This window comes from Sander lucioperca, chromosome 10 (genome assembly GCF_008315115.2).
Source record: "Sander lucioperca isolate FBNREF2018 chromosome 10, SLUC_FBN_1.2, whole genome shotgun sequence".
Lineage (NCBI taxonomy): Eukaryota > Metazoa > Chordata > Actinopteri > Perciformes > Percidae > Sander > Sander lucioperca.
In genome coordinates, this window is record NC_050182.1 from 12,545,724 (window position 1) to 12,561,801 (window position 16,078).

At 39.7% G+C, this 16,078-nt stretch overlaps 1 protein-coding gene across 2 annotated transcripts in view; it reads left to right on the plus strand.

The window, feature by feature from the left end:
- LOC116036117 (collagen alpha-1(XXVIII) chain-like) overlaps positions 1-15,759 on the plus strand; it is a 28,378-nt gene extending 12,619 nt beyond the window's left edge. For both annotated transcript variants that reach the window (XM_031279585.2, XM_031279586.2), the window contains 22 exons: positions 659-727; positions 1,685-1,753; positions 1,910-1,978; positions 3,204-3,272; positions 4,355-4,423; positions 5,025-5,096; positions 5,975-6,043; positions 6,189-6,260; positions 6,785-6,853; positions 6,932-7,000; positions 8,008-8,076; positions 8,159-8,227; positions 8,779-8,847; positions 8,941-9,009; positions 9,877-9,945; positions 10,297-10,377; positions 10,474-10,509; positions 11,385-11,421; positions 11,504-12,058; positions 13,352-13,536; positions 14,072-14,363; positions 15,477-15,759. In XM_031279585.2, coding sequence (XP_031135445.1) covers positions 659-727; positions 1,685-1,753; positions 1,910-1,978; positions 3,204-3,272; positions 4,355-4,423; positions 5,025-5,096; positions 5,975-6,043; positions 6,189-6,260; positions 6,785-6,853; positions 6,932-7,000; positions 8,008-8,076; positions 8,159-8,227; positions 8,779-8,847; positions 8,941-9,009; positions 9,877-9,945; positions 10,297-10,377; positions 10,474-10,509; positions 11,385-11,421; positions 11,504-12,058; positions 13,352-13,536; positions 14,072-14,363; positions 15,477-15,649 — 2,400 coding nt within the window. In that variant the 3' untranslated portion in view covers positions 15,650-15,759. The remainder of the gene's footprint in view (positions 1-658; positions 728-1,684; positions 1,754-1,909; positions 1,979-3,203; positions 3,273-4,354; positions 4,424-5,024; positions 5,097-5,974; positions 6,044-6,188; positions 6,261-6,784; positions 6,854-6,931; positions 7,001-8,007; positions 8,077-8,158; positions 8,228-8,778; positions 8,848-8,940; positions 9,010-9,876; positions 9,946-10,296; positions 10,378-10,473; positions 10,510-11,384; positions 11,422-11,503; positions 12,059-13,351; positions 13,537-14,071; positions 14,364-15,476) is intronic.
- Positions 15,760-16,078: the final 319 nt, after the last annotated feature.

The window sequence follows — 16,078 nt, forward strand, 5'->3', positions numbered from 1 at the left end:
ATTGACACATAAGCAGTATTTTGACATCACAGCTGGTTAGAGTGGAGTATACACTGTTGGGATAATTTAATCTATAACAATGTATCACACTTTATAAAGTGATCATATGTATTGTATGTAAAACCAGTAGTAGCTTTAGTTTTTAGATAATTCTAGTGGAGTTAAAATAATAATATTGCCCCCTATAATGTAGTAGAGTAGAAGTATAAAGTAGCCTAAAATTGAAATACTTAAGTAAAGAACATGTACTTAGTTACATTCCAACACTGAAAGCTCTTTTTAGGGGGAAGAGTTGAAAATGAAAGATCTGAATAGAACCTTATCCTAAAGAGCGGACAGTGAGCATCCAGAGAAAAGCTAAATCACATATGCAAGATAGTTTTTCCATCTGGTTTCTTTTGTTATTACGCATCATGTACTATAATACTGGCCAAGTTGTTAAACATGAGCATGTTCAGTGCACTTTACTTGCATTCTATTCCTGGGAATTGGATTTTCTAACCGCTGCTGCCACCTGGAGCACACAATATGTAAAGTTGCTCAACAGTGCAACTTCATTCTGTCCTATTTAGAACCACATGCATGTCTTTTGTTGGCATTTACTGAAGCCTCCAGATATGTAGACTTTTTATTATTAAAAGTTGTTTGTTTGTTTCAGGGTCCCCCAGGACCAGCCGGGGCACAAGGAAACCCTGGACCACCAGGAGAGGGGCTTCCAGGGCCAAAGGTGAGTCAAGTTTAAAAACCATGTGTTGGCTGAAGGAGTGGTTCTCAATAATGTGCCATACACTAAATAAAGTATCTATTGATCTTGTACTTATCATACTTTTCAGCCGCTGCAATTTAAAGAAAAAACTGTCTTTGTCTTTGAGAGTTATTCTATTGGACATACTCTTCCCACTGTGAACAATTGCACATTCTTTAGTCAATATTTTTACACATTACATTTTTCGTTTTAGAAACTGTACACCTCTTTACATTTTAAAACAGATACATTTTTACTGAAGATTTCTACTTTATAGTTATGATTCATGACTTTCGCAGACCCTTTTTTTACTTTCTTACTTTGTTTACTGTGAACATTATCCACCAAAATACCAAGGCAAATTTTGTGTATGTAAAAAGTATACAACACTTTGTATGTGTGGTGCAATTGCTTTTAAATTACTTTTTTTCAATATAGGTTTTTATGGTATTTCTTATTGTATCATTGTTTGTGTTTTGTGTTGTTGTGTTATATGTATTCCTATTAAGTTATATGTATTTGTATAAAGGCCCTTCTAGGGATAAGAACTGCCAACTAGCTCAGGCTATAAATGCTGTGGTATGTGGCACCAGTCCATGCTATGTCCCTGTTAAAATTAATACTGTATAACAGAAATATTTAGGTAAAGTAGAAGGGTTGAAGTAGACAGAGTAGCAGTCTGGATATTGACAGTGATAATGAACACCAAGGCCCAGATGCATCTGATGTTGTTCACTGCAGGTGCAAAGCAGAACAGACTGATTCATCTAAATTACAACCAGAAAATGTTTCACCGATTGCTACAAAACATTGTGTATTTACTCAGGCATTTGCATTATTCACCTTCACAAAACTTGACATATGAAACATGTTGCACATGTGTGAAGCTTTTCCATGACGATGTCTGCAGTTTGTCACACTTTCTACCTTTTGTTTTAGGGTGATCGAGGATACGAGGGTCCCAGGGGCAATCCTGGACTCACTGGTGTTGGGATCAAAGGTGACCAGGTAAATAGACTTTAAATGTATGCATAAGCGTTTTACTCAACCAGAGGAAACTGTCTGCTGATAATGTAACATTTCCTTTGCTTTGAGTACTTACCCACGTCTCATATACTCTGATGCAGAGCTGGCTCTTTGATTACTGTATTAATCTTTTCTCAGGGAAGTCATGGGCCGCCTGGGTTTCCAGGTCCAGTCGGTGCTCCTGGTTTAGGACTTCAAGGAGAAAAGGTAAAAGCTGCTTTAATGTATGCCAGTGGTGGAAAGTAACTTAGTATGTTTATTTAAGTACAGTACTTAAGTACAAATTTGATATACTTACTTGCGTATTTCCATTTTATTGCATTTTATGCAACTTTATACCTCTATTCCATTACACGTCAGAGGCAAATGTTATTTCTACTCCACTACATTTGTCTCACAGCTTTAGTTGCTTTTCAACACTTTTTCATCTCCTTCTTGTGCAGTGAACACCATGTACCTCCAGATGTGTTGATTTTGATTTTTTTTTTTCTGATAAACTGTAGGACAAAGTCTTCCTTTATGTGTTGGGAAAATTCTCCTACTTCATAAGTTAAATAAAGTCACAAAGCTGAAAACAGAGCTGTTTTTCTGACACCATGAAAAGACTTTTTAGAGATACGTGGTTCTCACAGGACAGCAACGCTACAAACATATGATGATCTTTTAGAGTGCATTAAAAAAATGTAAAATGCAACAAACACATCAATGCAACAGTAGTCTGGATCCACGATGTTCCACTTCTGGGATTGCTCCAGTGCCGCTGGAAATTCCACCGGATGTCACTCTTTACGGCCAGATGTCTGAATGGACTATGGTTAACTGCTCCTCAGATCTCTGCAGGGTAAATCCAGACAGCTAGCTAGACTATCTGTCCAATCTGAGTTTTCTCTCGCACGACTAAAACAACCTTTGAACTTACACGTTCCACCAAAACAAGTTCATTCCCGAGGCTATTTTGCAGAGGCACCGTCATTGTGTCTGGCTCTTAGCGTCGCCCATGACGATTGTGATTGGTTTAAAGAAATGCCAATGAACCAGAGCATGTTTTTCTCCCATCCCGGAATGCTGTGGACTAGCCAGGCCCTCCTTCGCAGCACTGTGGAGGAAGGTCTGGCAAAGCGAGACTAATGCAACAGTAATATTAATCCAGAAACATAATATATAATAGTATAACACTGACAGGAAACATTTTACTGCACAATGAGTTCTTTCACGTTTGATACGTTAAGTACATCTTGCTGATAATACTTTTACTTAAGTAAGATTTTGAATGCAGGACTTTTACTCATAGTGGAGTATTTTCACAGTGTGGTATTACTAATTTAACAGTAAAGGATCTGAATACTTCTTCTACAACTTTCTGCCAGACAGATCAGCAGGCCACGTGGTCCCATCGCTTTATTAGTTTTAAACTTAATCTTCTGTCTTGCAGGGTGATCAAGGCCCAGTTGGATCTGCAGGCCCCAGAGGAGCTCAAGGTATTGGAATAACAGGAACAAAGGTAGGACTGGAAACGTTAACAAAATGTTTGTCTCAGAAACAGAAACTCAGTTGCTTATGTGATTGACTGTCAGCTGATTTTCCGTCTGATTGCATCTAAATTGTTTTGCATATTTTATCACACCAATGCAGCTGGCTTGTCAATCAAATGCCTGGTAGTTTGAATCAGTCTCCTGGAAGCAACAGAGAGGCTGCTATTGTGCTATTGGTGTATGGTTTATAATTTATATATATGGTTCATTTTCAATTTCTGTGTCCTAAATCTAACCCACAAAGTAAAAAAAAAAAAAAAAGAAGATTTAACGTTAAATAACTCATTATGCTCTGTTTAGTCTACAGTATGTGTTTATTAGGGCTTGGTCGATATAAAGGTTAACCAGTAAGTAGGTATATCTGCGATATGCATAAAGAAATTCCTTTACATAAATCTTTGAATGACATAATGGCATTTTACTGTAAGTTAGACCCCCGGTTTAATATATTTTGGTGTATTTTTAACGTTATAGTTAGTAGTAGTTATAATTTCATTTACAGCTAGGTTTTTTCACTTAAATCTTTATTGACACTAAATTTAAAAACAAAATAACAAACCCACAAACACTAGAAAACAAAGAAGAAGAATTAAAGGTAAAAAAATTGTTATTGTGAATTAGAGCCTTTCCATGCAAGCATTCAATTTCGGCATTTACATCCTAAGCTCTATTCAGGGTTTTCAATTTCACGTAACATTTTCAAATTGCAAATTTCGTGAAACACATTTGTCATTTCAGTAATAAATGACCTTCTTTGATTCCCAATCTCTTGCAAATATTTAATTATGACCCGATTATCCTTTGTACTGATGTAAAAAAAAATAAAAAAAATGATGGTGGTGTATATTTTACTTATTGTCAAAAATTTCCCAGCAAAATGATCCACAGTATTTAACAGTCACACAGGTGGTTTCATTTCCAAAAAAACAGACATTATTTTTTGGATTTAGTATCATGTTTGCTGGAAGTTCCCCTGTTTAGTTTCCAAGTCGAGCTCCACACAGTAAAGACAGTTTGAATATCCCACTGAATGTGTGAATGTTGTTTTCAGGGGAATCAGGGCCTTCCAGGTGAACGTGGCCCGACAGGTGAGAGAGGTGTTGGAGAGCCAGGACCTAAAGTAAGTCCTCTGAACACTTACCACTCTACAGTATAAGTCCCTTTTAAGGGAATAGTTCCACATTTGGGGAAATTCACTGTGTTGCCAAGAGCGAGACGAGAAGATCGATACCACTTTCATATCTGTATGCTAAATATGAAGCCAGCAGCCAGTTAGCTTAGCATAAACACCTGTCCTTCTGGTTTTTGTACAGAATAGATTAAACAAACAAGATATAACGTGTTAATTAGTGAGCTTGTGTATTGTGTTTGGAGCCTGTTTAGCTTTTCCCTCCGCTTCCAGTCTCTGTGCTAAGCTAAGCTAATTGCCTCGTGGCTCTAGCTCCGTAGTTCAAGTACAGAAATGAGAGTGGTATTGATTTTCTCGTCTAACTTTTGGCAAGCAAGCGACTAAGCGGTTTATCCCAAAATGTAGAACTGTATTTTTTAAGTTTAATAGTAAAATATTGCCAGCTGAGGAAGGATCTGACATTGTAGGTCACACACTTTAGCTCTGTTGCAGCTCTCTAAAATATAAAGCCGCAGAAACAATCAACAACAAGTCATTCAGTTGATCAGTCTGTGCCCCGCCCATACTCCTGCACCTTACTTTCCTCTCTCAGGGTGACCCGGGGTCCGAGGGGTTACCAGGTATACCCGGTGAGCCAGGAGAGGATGGAGCCCCGGGACAAAAGGTAACAGAACCTAAACCGGTTTTCTCTTTTTTACACACACACACACACACACACACACACACACACACACACACACACACACACACATATATATATAAACATAAACTTAGCACAAAAAGTAAGGACATTTGTGTTTGGTAGGTTATTTCTCTGTGGTAACAATGCTTTTTGGCAATAAATCTTATACCTTTGGAAAGCCTGTTTAGTTCCCTTTCAAATGGTGCCCCATTTGTAAGGAACATGCATTTGTGGGATGAGCAGCAGTGCTGAGTATGTGGGTTGCGCCCATGAAAAATTTGCCAAATCTTCTCTGCCAATGTCAAACAGGTTATTTTGCTGTTGCTATTGACACTTGTTTTGAGCTTCTGGTACCCCCCAGGTGCTGCCAATCAGGTGCCTCATTTAGAGATTGGAGAGATTCTGCAACCAGTGGCAATCCCATATCTCCACAGTCTGGGACCGAACGCTCGCCCCCACAGGGCGGGGTTTATCAGAGACTACCTCCAGAATGTGGGAGTGGAGAGGATGGAACGGCCTGTCAGCAGTCCTGACCTCAACCCCATTGAACACTTGTGGGATCAGCTTGGTCGTGCTGTTCGTGCCAGAGTGACCAACACAACCACGTTGGCTGACTTGCGACCCACATACTCAGCACTGCTGCTCATCCCACAAATGCATGTTCCTTACAAATGGGGCACCATTTGAAAGGGAACTAAACAGGCTTTCCAATAGTATAAGATTTATTGCCAAAAAGCATTGTTACCACAGAGAAATAATCTACCAAACACAAATTTCCTTACTTTTTGTGCTAAGTTTATATATATTTTAATTGGTCTTACCAGTCTGCTGCTTCATTGACTGTTTTCAAATCACTGCAGGGTGACGTTGGGTTACCGGGGCCCAGGGGACCCGACGGTGCTCCTGGTAAAGGCACACCTGGAGGAAAGGTAACAGACTTTTTTCACAGCTGATATGTACAGTATATAAAGACTATCTATAAATGTACTGTACTATTTGAGTTTCCACATACAATGATCTACATTGAGGATTATTTAGAAGAATGTCAATAACAGTTTTGTGTTATTTTGGCAGGGAGACAGAGGAGACAGGGGGACCAGGGGACAGCCAGGTGCAGTCGGTCCTGTGGGGCCGATGGGCTCAAAGGTAGGTAAACACATAAAGAAGCATTCTATGTGAAACTCATATAACAGTTTTACACTAGCCAGTAGTGTTACTACAAAACATTACTCTCCAAGGCTGTAAAAATGTAAAGGCACTTTGTTTTCTAGTGTTTGTGGGTTTGTTATTTTGTTTTAAATGTAGTGTCAATAAAGATTTAAGTGAACAAAACCTAGCTGTAAATGAAATTATAACGTTAAAAATACACCAAAATATATTAAACCGGGGGGGCTAACTTGCAGTAAAATGCCATTATGTCATTCAAAGATTTATGTAAAGGAATTTCTTTATGCATATCGCAGATATACCTACTTACTGGTTAATCTTTATATCGACCAAGCCCTAATAAACACATACTGTAGACTAAACAGAGCATAATGAGTTATTTCACACTTTTAAAGTATTATAATTTGAAACCTAAAATTGTTCTTACAATGAAACTGCGGATGTCTGAGTCCCACCTTGTTCCCTTTGTCTGGTGTTAACCTGATGAGTGTTTTCTTTTTCAGGGGGAACCAGGAAATATGGGGCCACCAGGTGCAACTGGACCACCAGGCAGGGGTCTAGCTGGTGCCAAGGTAAGCCTGTTTGGTGCAAACAAACCGTAGCTGTAAACTGTTAACAGCAACAATTGATCTTCTTCCGGTTTTTGTCAGGGAGAACCAGGCCAACCGGGTCCAGCTGGAGCTGTGGGAGAGCCGGGGACAGGTTTACCTGGACCAAAGGTGAGTTCAGGTTCAGGTTAGTCTATATCCATGATGTTCTACTTCCGGGATTGCTCCTTTGCCGCCAGAAATTCCGCCGGATTTCAATCTTTTCTCCTCGATGCACGGTACCTTCCGCTTTGTTTGTGTTGGAATTTTAAACTTGTATATTAAACTCTTAACTGCTCCTCAGATCTCTGCATGGTAAATCAAGATAGCTAGCCAGACTATCTGTCCAATCGGAGTTTTTTTGTTGCACAACTAAAACTACTTTTGAACGTACACGTTCCACCAAAACAAGTTCCTTTCCGAGGCTATTTTGCAGCGGCACCGGGGTTCTGTCCGAAGCTTAGCACCGCCCAAGACGTTTATGATTGGTTTAAAGAAATGCCAATAAACCACAGCACGTTTCTTTCCCATCCAGGAATGCAATTCTGGCAAAGCGAGACTAGGTTCAGGTTTACTCTTCACTGATCCTCCTGTGAAAAGTACTCAGTGGTGGAAGAAGTATTCAGATCTTTACTTGAATAAAACTACTAATACATGTACCACACTGTAAAAATACTCTGTTATAAGTAAAGGTCCTGCATTGAAAATGTTACTAAAGTATGTAAGTATGTAAGTATCATCAGGAAAATTTACTTAAAGTATGAAAAGTAAAAGTACTCAATGCAGAAAAATCCTCACATTTTAGAAACTGTAAACGATCCAAACAGTTCTGTTTAATGGTCTAATCATTTTAGCTGGACTTGTAGGCCTGTATATTGTGGGGTAGTTTAATTTATAAAAAAAAGTTTACTTTATAAACTACATGTGTTTTGTGTGCAGAAAGCTGTCAGATGAATATAGTGGAGTAAAAAGTAAAATATTTCTCTCTGAAATGTAGCAGAGTAGAAGTAGGCAAAGAAAGTAGGCAAGAAAAGAAAAGACTCAAGTACAAGTACCGCAAATTTGTACTTAAGTACAGTACTTAGTTACATTCCACCATGGAAAGTACTGATATAAAAGTGGCATGTTTTGGTTTGTAGGGGGACAGAGGGTCTGCAGGGCTGGCTGGGACACCTGGACTTAAAGGTGACGGTTACCCCGGCCCTACAGTGAGTATCAACCTCCATCACAGCCCCCTTCATCACTCTACGCCCGCACTCTGTCATTATTCTCACACCATGTCTTACTTAGGGACTTCCGGGGCCTCCTGGTCTGAAAGGAGAGACTGGATCAGATGGCGCCGGTTTACCTGGACCAAAGGTATAGGTTCACCTCGGGAAAAACGTAAAACACGGACAGTGTCTTCAATAAAATGGCAAAATTGTTCATTTTTGTTTCAGAAGTTACTTTCACTTCTCTAGTGATTTCATTTACAGTAAAGTTAATTGTTTCTCTGAGAATATTTAGATCTTGTTTTTATGCACTTTGACCATAGTGTCAATAGTGACACTATTCTTATCTTCTATAAGAAGATGATTCATAGAAAAAACATGCATTTTCTTGGGGCACAAATAATCACTATTGTATAATATGACAATGGATAATATGAAAATCCAGGATATAGAAAATATGTTTTGGTATTTCATGTGTTTTTTTTCTTGCTGTGTTGATTGTTGCTTTGTATATTGGTGTCTTTCCATCCTTGTGTTTATAGCCGAGATGTTTTATAAGCCTGATATATATATATATATATATATATATATATATATATTTTTTTTTTTTTTGTCTTCCTTTCGTCTGAGATTAGATTACTGTGGTTAATGACAGATATCTCTACAGTTTTTATAATTTACAGTCTGTTTCCTGTTCAGGGAGACAGAGGCTTGCCTGGACCTCCTGGACCTGTTGGGCCACCAGGAATTGGTGTAATTGGTCCCAAGGTAATGTGTTTTTTTTTTTGTTAAACTATAAATATATTTCCCTTTGAATTCATGTTGGTATCCAGAAAGAGACACCGTTTTACTTTCCTGCAGGGCTCAGTTGGCCAAATGGGACCACCTGGTGCACAGGGCTTACCTGGAGAAGGCATCCAAGGACAAAAGGTAACATTGTCAGCTGTCAGTTGCAGACCCGAAAAGTTTGATTAGTAGCTACGGTCTATAACCATAGACTGTACAAAATAGTCTATAACCATCTGTGTTAGGCAGTTTATGAATGGAAATTGTCACCTGATAGGACTCACTGGAGTGTTATTTGTCCATTTTTGTTAAGCAAAGTGATTGGTGAGCTATGTTTTAGGCCACGTGTCAAACTCAAGGCCCGCCGGCCAACTCCGGCCTCTTGCTAATTTTGATGCGGCCTGCATATCAATTTAGGTTCACAATTTTTTTGGCCTACCTAGTTTTTGTCGCTTTTTCAACATTTCGTTGCTTTTTCTGAAGTTTTTGTCACTTTTGGCACCTTTTCCAACATTTTGTTTTTTTTAAATGTTTTTGTCGTTTTTTTCGGGACTTCTTTTTGGCTAAGTTACTTTTTTGCTGACTTTTTTAAGGTCTTTATGTCGCCCAAACTAAGTCAGAAGACTATATGAGACATGCAATAACGAATAACGATAAAGATATTTCACTTTTTTGAAATGTCAATAAACTATACAATAAACTGGCCCTTGATGTGATTCAGATTTTCCAGTGTGGCCCTTAGTGAAATTGAGTTTGACATCCCTGTTTTAGACTAAAGACTCAAATATACAGGTCAAACGATAAGACAGTAGTTTTTATTTTTAGCATTCAACAAAATAAAGCTGAAAAATCTAAGTTATAGCTAAGACTCGTGTTTTTATGGAATTCTAACAAAATAGTTATTATATCTCTGTTTAGGAGTATAAATCCCTTTAGCTTAGAGGAACTGTCCATTAGCTCCTTCTTGTTGTTTAAGTTCTCCTGGACGTGAACTGTGCTCTGTGTTTACAGGGGGAGACAGGATTTCAGGGGATCCCCGGGCCCAGAGGTCCTCCTGGACAAGGCCTGCAGGGGGACAAGGTAACATGATATAATATCAGCACCTGCATAACGAATATAGTCAACATTAAATATGAAGTGACAGCAAACCTAGCAAATATGAAAAACTGCATTATTCTAAAACCAAATATGTAAATAAGTTAAAAGATAACTTCAGCACTAAAATAAAATCAGAAATAAAATCAGTAAACTGCATGCAACATGCTTATATTAATCTATTATTCATTAAAGGTTTCCAATGGCAGTTGTACAGATATGTGCATATTTACAGGGGCTCTGTTGGAGGGGGTTGGGGGATAGGATACCTCTTTTATCTTCTATCTCAGCCGTACTGTGTGATTCTTTAAGACAACGGTTTCTTTCCTCCTGCAGGGGGATCGAGGCTTCAGAGGGGAAAAGGGCAAAAAGGGGGACAGAGGAGAACATGGAGAGGCCGGAGCCACCGGACCTTTGGTACTGGACTTAGTTTTTTAGAGGGATTTAAAAGTCTTCAAGCAAATCTCTCAATATGTGAACAACTAATAAATGATGATCTATTTTACATCTCAGGGTAGAGTGGGACAAAAGGGAGAACCTGGACTTACAGTAAGTAAAGTGCATCACTCATTACAGTGAGAATCATGCAGTGCAGTCAACTATATTGGGACATTGGTGTGTTTTTCATTATTTCGGTCCTGTACTTCAGCACGTTGGGTTAAAATGCTGTCCTTTAATTTTTAAAAAGCTTTAATTTGAAGCTATTCATGTCCACATCAGATGAACAGGGAAGGAGTTGAAGCCCTTTTTCATATATAACACCCAACTTTAGGGGAAAGAGAGTATATGAAGAACATGTATTTCACCCTTAAATAGTTCTCATTCTGAATATTCTAGTCTGACTTTCAGGTTTAAGGGTGTTTGATAGGAGGCAGTAGGGTGGCTGGACTCAGCCTTCGAGATAAGGTATGGAGCTCGGACATCTGGAGTGAGTTCGGAGTAGAGCCGCTGCTCCTTCACATCGAAAGCAGCTGGTTGAGGTGGTTCAGGACGCCTTCTGGGCGCCTCCTTTTGGAGGATTTCCGGGCACGTCTAACTGGTAGGAGACCCCGCGGTAGACCCAGAACACACTGGAGAGATTGTATATCTCATCTGGCCTGGGAACACCTCGTGATCTCCCAGGAGGAGAGGGAAAATGTTACTGGGGTGAGGGACGACTGTTCTACCTTGCTTAGCCTGCTGCCACCGAGACCTGTCCCTGGATAAGCTTAAAAAATTGGATGGATGGATGTTCACATTCATTTTGGGTGGACAGAGGCCTTGTCCTGCTAAGTCCTAGACTGTTCCAACTGATATGGATTTAAACACCCTCAAATTAAAGCCGAAAGCTAGAACGTTACCCTCGTAATAATCACTGATTTATTTCTTTACAGTAACAAGGTGACAGTTTGTCGTAAAAGTATTGCACTTTCTGTCTTTCACAGAGGGAAGAAATCATCAAAATAGTGAGATCCATATGCGGTAAGTAATCAGAAACTCTCATTTAGAATATGTATCAATCTTTTAATGTCTATAACCTGTATGAGTCTCTCTGTTGCATTAGGTTGTGGAGTGACCTGCCGCCAAACCCCCTTGGAGCTGGTTTTTGTGATCGACAGCTCCGAGAGCGTCGGCCCCGACAACTTCAACGTGATCAAAGACTTTGTAAACACCCTGATCGACCGAGCCTCGGTCAGCCGGGACACCACGCGGGTGGGTGTGGTCCTCTACAGCCATATCAACATGGTGGTGGTCAGCCTCAGACAGGAAGCCACTCGTGATGAGATCAAGTCTGCGGTGCGCTCCATGACCTACCTGGGCGAGGGGACGTTCACAGGCAGCGCCATCCAACAGGCCAACCAGGTGTTCAAGGCGGCGCGGGCAGGTGTGAGGAAGGTGGCCATCGTGATCACGGACGGGCAGGCCGATAAAAGAGACGCGGTCAGTCTGGAGAGCGCCATTTCAGAAGCTCATGGGATTAACATCGAGATGTTTGTGATCGGGGTGGTGAATGAGAGCGACCCTCTGTATGAGGAGTTCCAGAAGGAGCTCAATCTCATCGCCTCGGACCCCGACAGCGACCACATGTACCTGATCGATGAATTCAAAACACTTCCAGGTGAGCATACAAGGAATACAAGGAGTTTGCCTTGGTATTTTGGTGCATAACAATAAACATAGTAAGTAAGTACTATAAAGGTCACGAATAATTAATAAAATAGAAATTTAGAATATGAAAAATATGTAAAATATATGTTTTTAAATCGTAAAGAGATGTTGACCCATACTGTTGTACCATAATGTACATATTAAAGGGTTGAATTAAAAATCAAAACACATTTTCCTACTCATCACTAGTAGTAGGCTACCAAGCTGTGCAGGTTTTGGTTTTATTTGCCCAGATTTTAAGATACTAATCTGTGAGATTTCTGCCTGCACTCCAACACAATAGAGGCTAATATTTAGTGTAAAAAATAAAAATTTAACAGTAACATTTCTTTACAAGAATAGTGTCACTGTTTCTCTGGATAGTCTAACGAGTAGGGACTATTTCTTTGGCAGAAAGTAGTTCCAATGACAAAAATGTGTTTTGTGGATTTATCAGCGTTACGGTTACACTAGAAAATATGTAAAATACTAAAAGACAAACACCCTGAAATTTTATTTCAGGTTTCAAATATGACCACTGGCAGGAACTTATGTACATAAATTGACAATTTGAGACTTGAACTCAAATGTAGTAAGACATTTTAAACAATTTCTTCTGCTGACACTTGGTGGCGACGGTCCCTCGAGCAGCCTTAAAGGTGCAGTAGGTAAGCCTTATAAAACTAACTCTCTGTCATATTTCCTGAAACTGACCCTATGAGCCTGTAGTGCGATTTGCAAAAATCCATCGCTCCCTGTTTAGATGCACCAATCAGGGCCGGGGTCTAACTGCGTGTCAATCACGGCTCATGCACACGCATTCATTCTCCCTTGTGGGGGGAGGGGCTTAGGAGACCGTTTTGGGCTTTAGCGGAAAGGGGGGGAGGGACTGAGAAGTTGTCGATGTTCACATTTTTTGGCTAAGTCCTGGATCTTCACAATCCTACCTACAGCACCTTTGAAATGGATAAGATACTGCACTGCTTCATTCTCTACACATTCTGTGCATAAATGACGTAAAAAAAAACATACTGTAGCTTGGATGTGAGTCTGGGAAAACCAATCTTTTAGAACATCTACTACCATATTGCTCATGAGCAAGACCTCACAAACTGCTCACATTTGATCTGTGGCTGTCCGGGGAGGCTAATAACATGAAAGTGAAGCCGTTTGTACATGGACTGGTGCTCAGAAAAACAGAGATTAAACTATGCAGAAGAGTATATAACTGTATATTTACGGTTTTGGTCTTCTGGTCTTGCAGCTCTGGAGAGAAAACTGCTGAGTCGTATCTGTGAGGATGGAGAGAAACGTTTGTTCAGCTCCATCCCGAGCTCCGGACTGCCTCCAGGAATTACCGAGGTCACCGGTAACGTTCGAGAACCTCCGTACAGGACAGATACCGACACCCCCACCTTCACAGGAGACTTCAGGAAAGTACAGATGGTGGTGAGAAGAACAAATCAGTCATTATTCGACCTAATTTTTATCAATTTAAGCTGTTGTTATGTTTCTCTGGCAATATCCATAGACAACTAAGTTAAAACATCCAAAAACCTTTTGTATTTTTAGCCGGTTGGTCCACCACTTTGGTCCAGACTGAAATATCTCAACAACTATTGGATGGATTGGAACAAAAATTGGTACAGACATTCATTGTTCCCAGAGGATGAATCTTAATGACTCTGGTGATCCTCCGACTTTCCTCTGGCGCCAGCGTGAAGTTAACATTTGCTGTTTTGAGTGAAATGTCTCCAGTAGTTTAAGTAATAACAAAGCATCATATTTTATTAGCTCTTTTTACGTTTGTGTGCAAAAATCTTAATTTGTAAAGTACCGAAAGCGGTCAAATAATTGTAGTGAAGTAAAAAGTACAATATTACCTTTTGAAATGTGCAAATGGATCATGGTATTACAACATGATGTTTGTATTATCTTACCTGAATAAATAAAGGTTGAGTAGATTCTCTCTGCTCTGTTCCAGCCCGGCCCTCCAGCGTCACAACCCGACAGAGAACCCATCACTCCACAGAGACCCAAGACAGACGACAGAAGCGGATCGACAGAGACTCAGAGATTTCCACATTTCGACAGGGAACCCTTCAGACCTGTCACAGAGTTCCTTCCACAGTTTGACATGAAGGACCCCAACCACCGTGTGGTGATGACGGGAGCCATCGGGCCATCGGGTCCCACTCTAAAGGCCCCGTCTGAGGACAAGACACAACCGCTGACTCCTCCGACTCCTCCATTTCTGCCTTCTGACACCTTATCAGGTAACTGCTGAAGAGATTGTAGGATAAAGAAATGATTGGTTTAAATGTTCAGTTGAGGAAAAGGAAACATGCACTGAATGTTTTCTAACATAAATTGGTTTTTACATTGTATGTCCTCTGCACGCATATTGTTATTTCGGTGAAAATGTTGAGACAATGAGGTCAAAGCCTTGAATAAAATCAGATGAACTTACTGGCTATCAACTCAAAATGTTATACGTTATAATATGCTGACATTTTAGCTGAAACATGGTTTAAACAAAGATAAAAGAAATCAGCCAAAATTAAAGGAATAATTTGACATTTTGGAGAAAACACTTATTTGCTTTCTTATAGAAAGTAAGATGAGGATAGTTAGATTGATATCACTATAAATATCCTGGCTGTAGCTTAATATATGCTACAGCCAGTTAGTTATCTTAGCCTAGCATATTTCCCAAAATGTCAACTTTCAATCAATCGAACATAGTGCATCGTGAATAAGATATATCGTGGACAGCACTCTTGCTGTCCACGATATATCTTATCTAGATCTTATCTATCTTATCTAGATATATATATTATCTAGATATATCTAGATATAAGACTTGTATCCTGACATTTTAAACATTAATATGATCGTTAAAATTTACATTAAAGTGGTAATCCAGACTGAAATATCTCAAATCTACTCGATAGACATTTTGCACAGATAGACGTTCATGGTCCTCAGAGGATGAATCCTGATCCCCTGACTTTTCCTCTAGCGCCACCATGAGTTGACATTTGTGGTTTTGAGTGAAATCAACTACTGGATAGAGGCCATGAAACTTGACCATGTAATTAGTGTAATACTTATCCGTGCAAAACTAATGACACTCCCATCGGCCTCTGCTGTATTTTGTATTTAGCGCTAATTATCAAAGGTTAGCATACTAACACGCTAAACTGAGACGGTGAACATTCTACGTGCTCAACATCAGCATGTAAGCATCGTCAATGTGAGCATGTTAGCATACTGGCGTTAGCATTTAGCTTAAAGCACCACTGTGTCTAAGTACAGCCTCACAGAGCTGCTTGCATGGTTGTAGAATCTTAATCTTTGCCACTTGTTTTTGTTTTTTTTGTATCCAGAGGAGCGCTGCAGCCACGTGCTGGATCCAGGACCGTGCCGGGACTACGTAGTGAAGTGGTACTACGACGCCACAGCTAATTCTTGTGCTCAGTTCTGGTTTGGAGGCTGTCGAGGAAACAGCAACCAGTTTGAGACTGAGAAGAGCTGCAGAGAAACCTGCTTCAAGGTCTAACATGCACATGTACCGGTAGTCACAGATAAAACATTTTGCTGTGACTTGAGGTTCACTTCCATGTTCAGAGCCTTAGTATTTTACTTGTAGCTACTTCAACATGGATAGGGGAAAAAACAGAGAATGTTATAAAAGAGGCATCATTAAACCAATTTAGCAGAAAATGGATTTCAAGATTTAAAATCGTTCAGTAGGCAAAGTACTCTTGTCTTTTTTCCTGTTGGCCAGAGGGATTTGTGTATTAATTGTGTGAAACAAGCTACGCTAATGCAAAGAAAATGATGCCTGTGATGTTACTTACACACTGTGGAACAGTTCTGTTAAAAATAAAACAAACTTTGTAACCACTAACCTTTCTATTCAGAAAAAGTAGCTCTTTTGTATAATACAATGATGTATTTCTTTTCTACTTAATGTCTAAATGTGTTT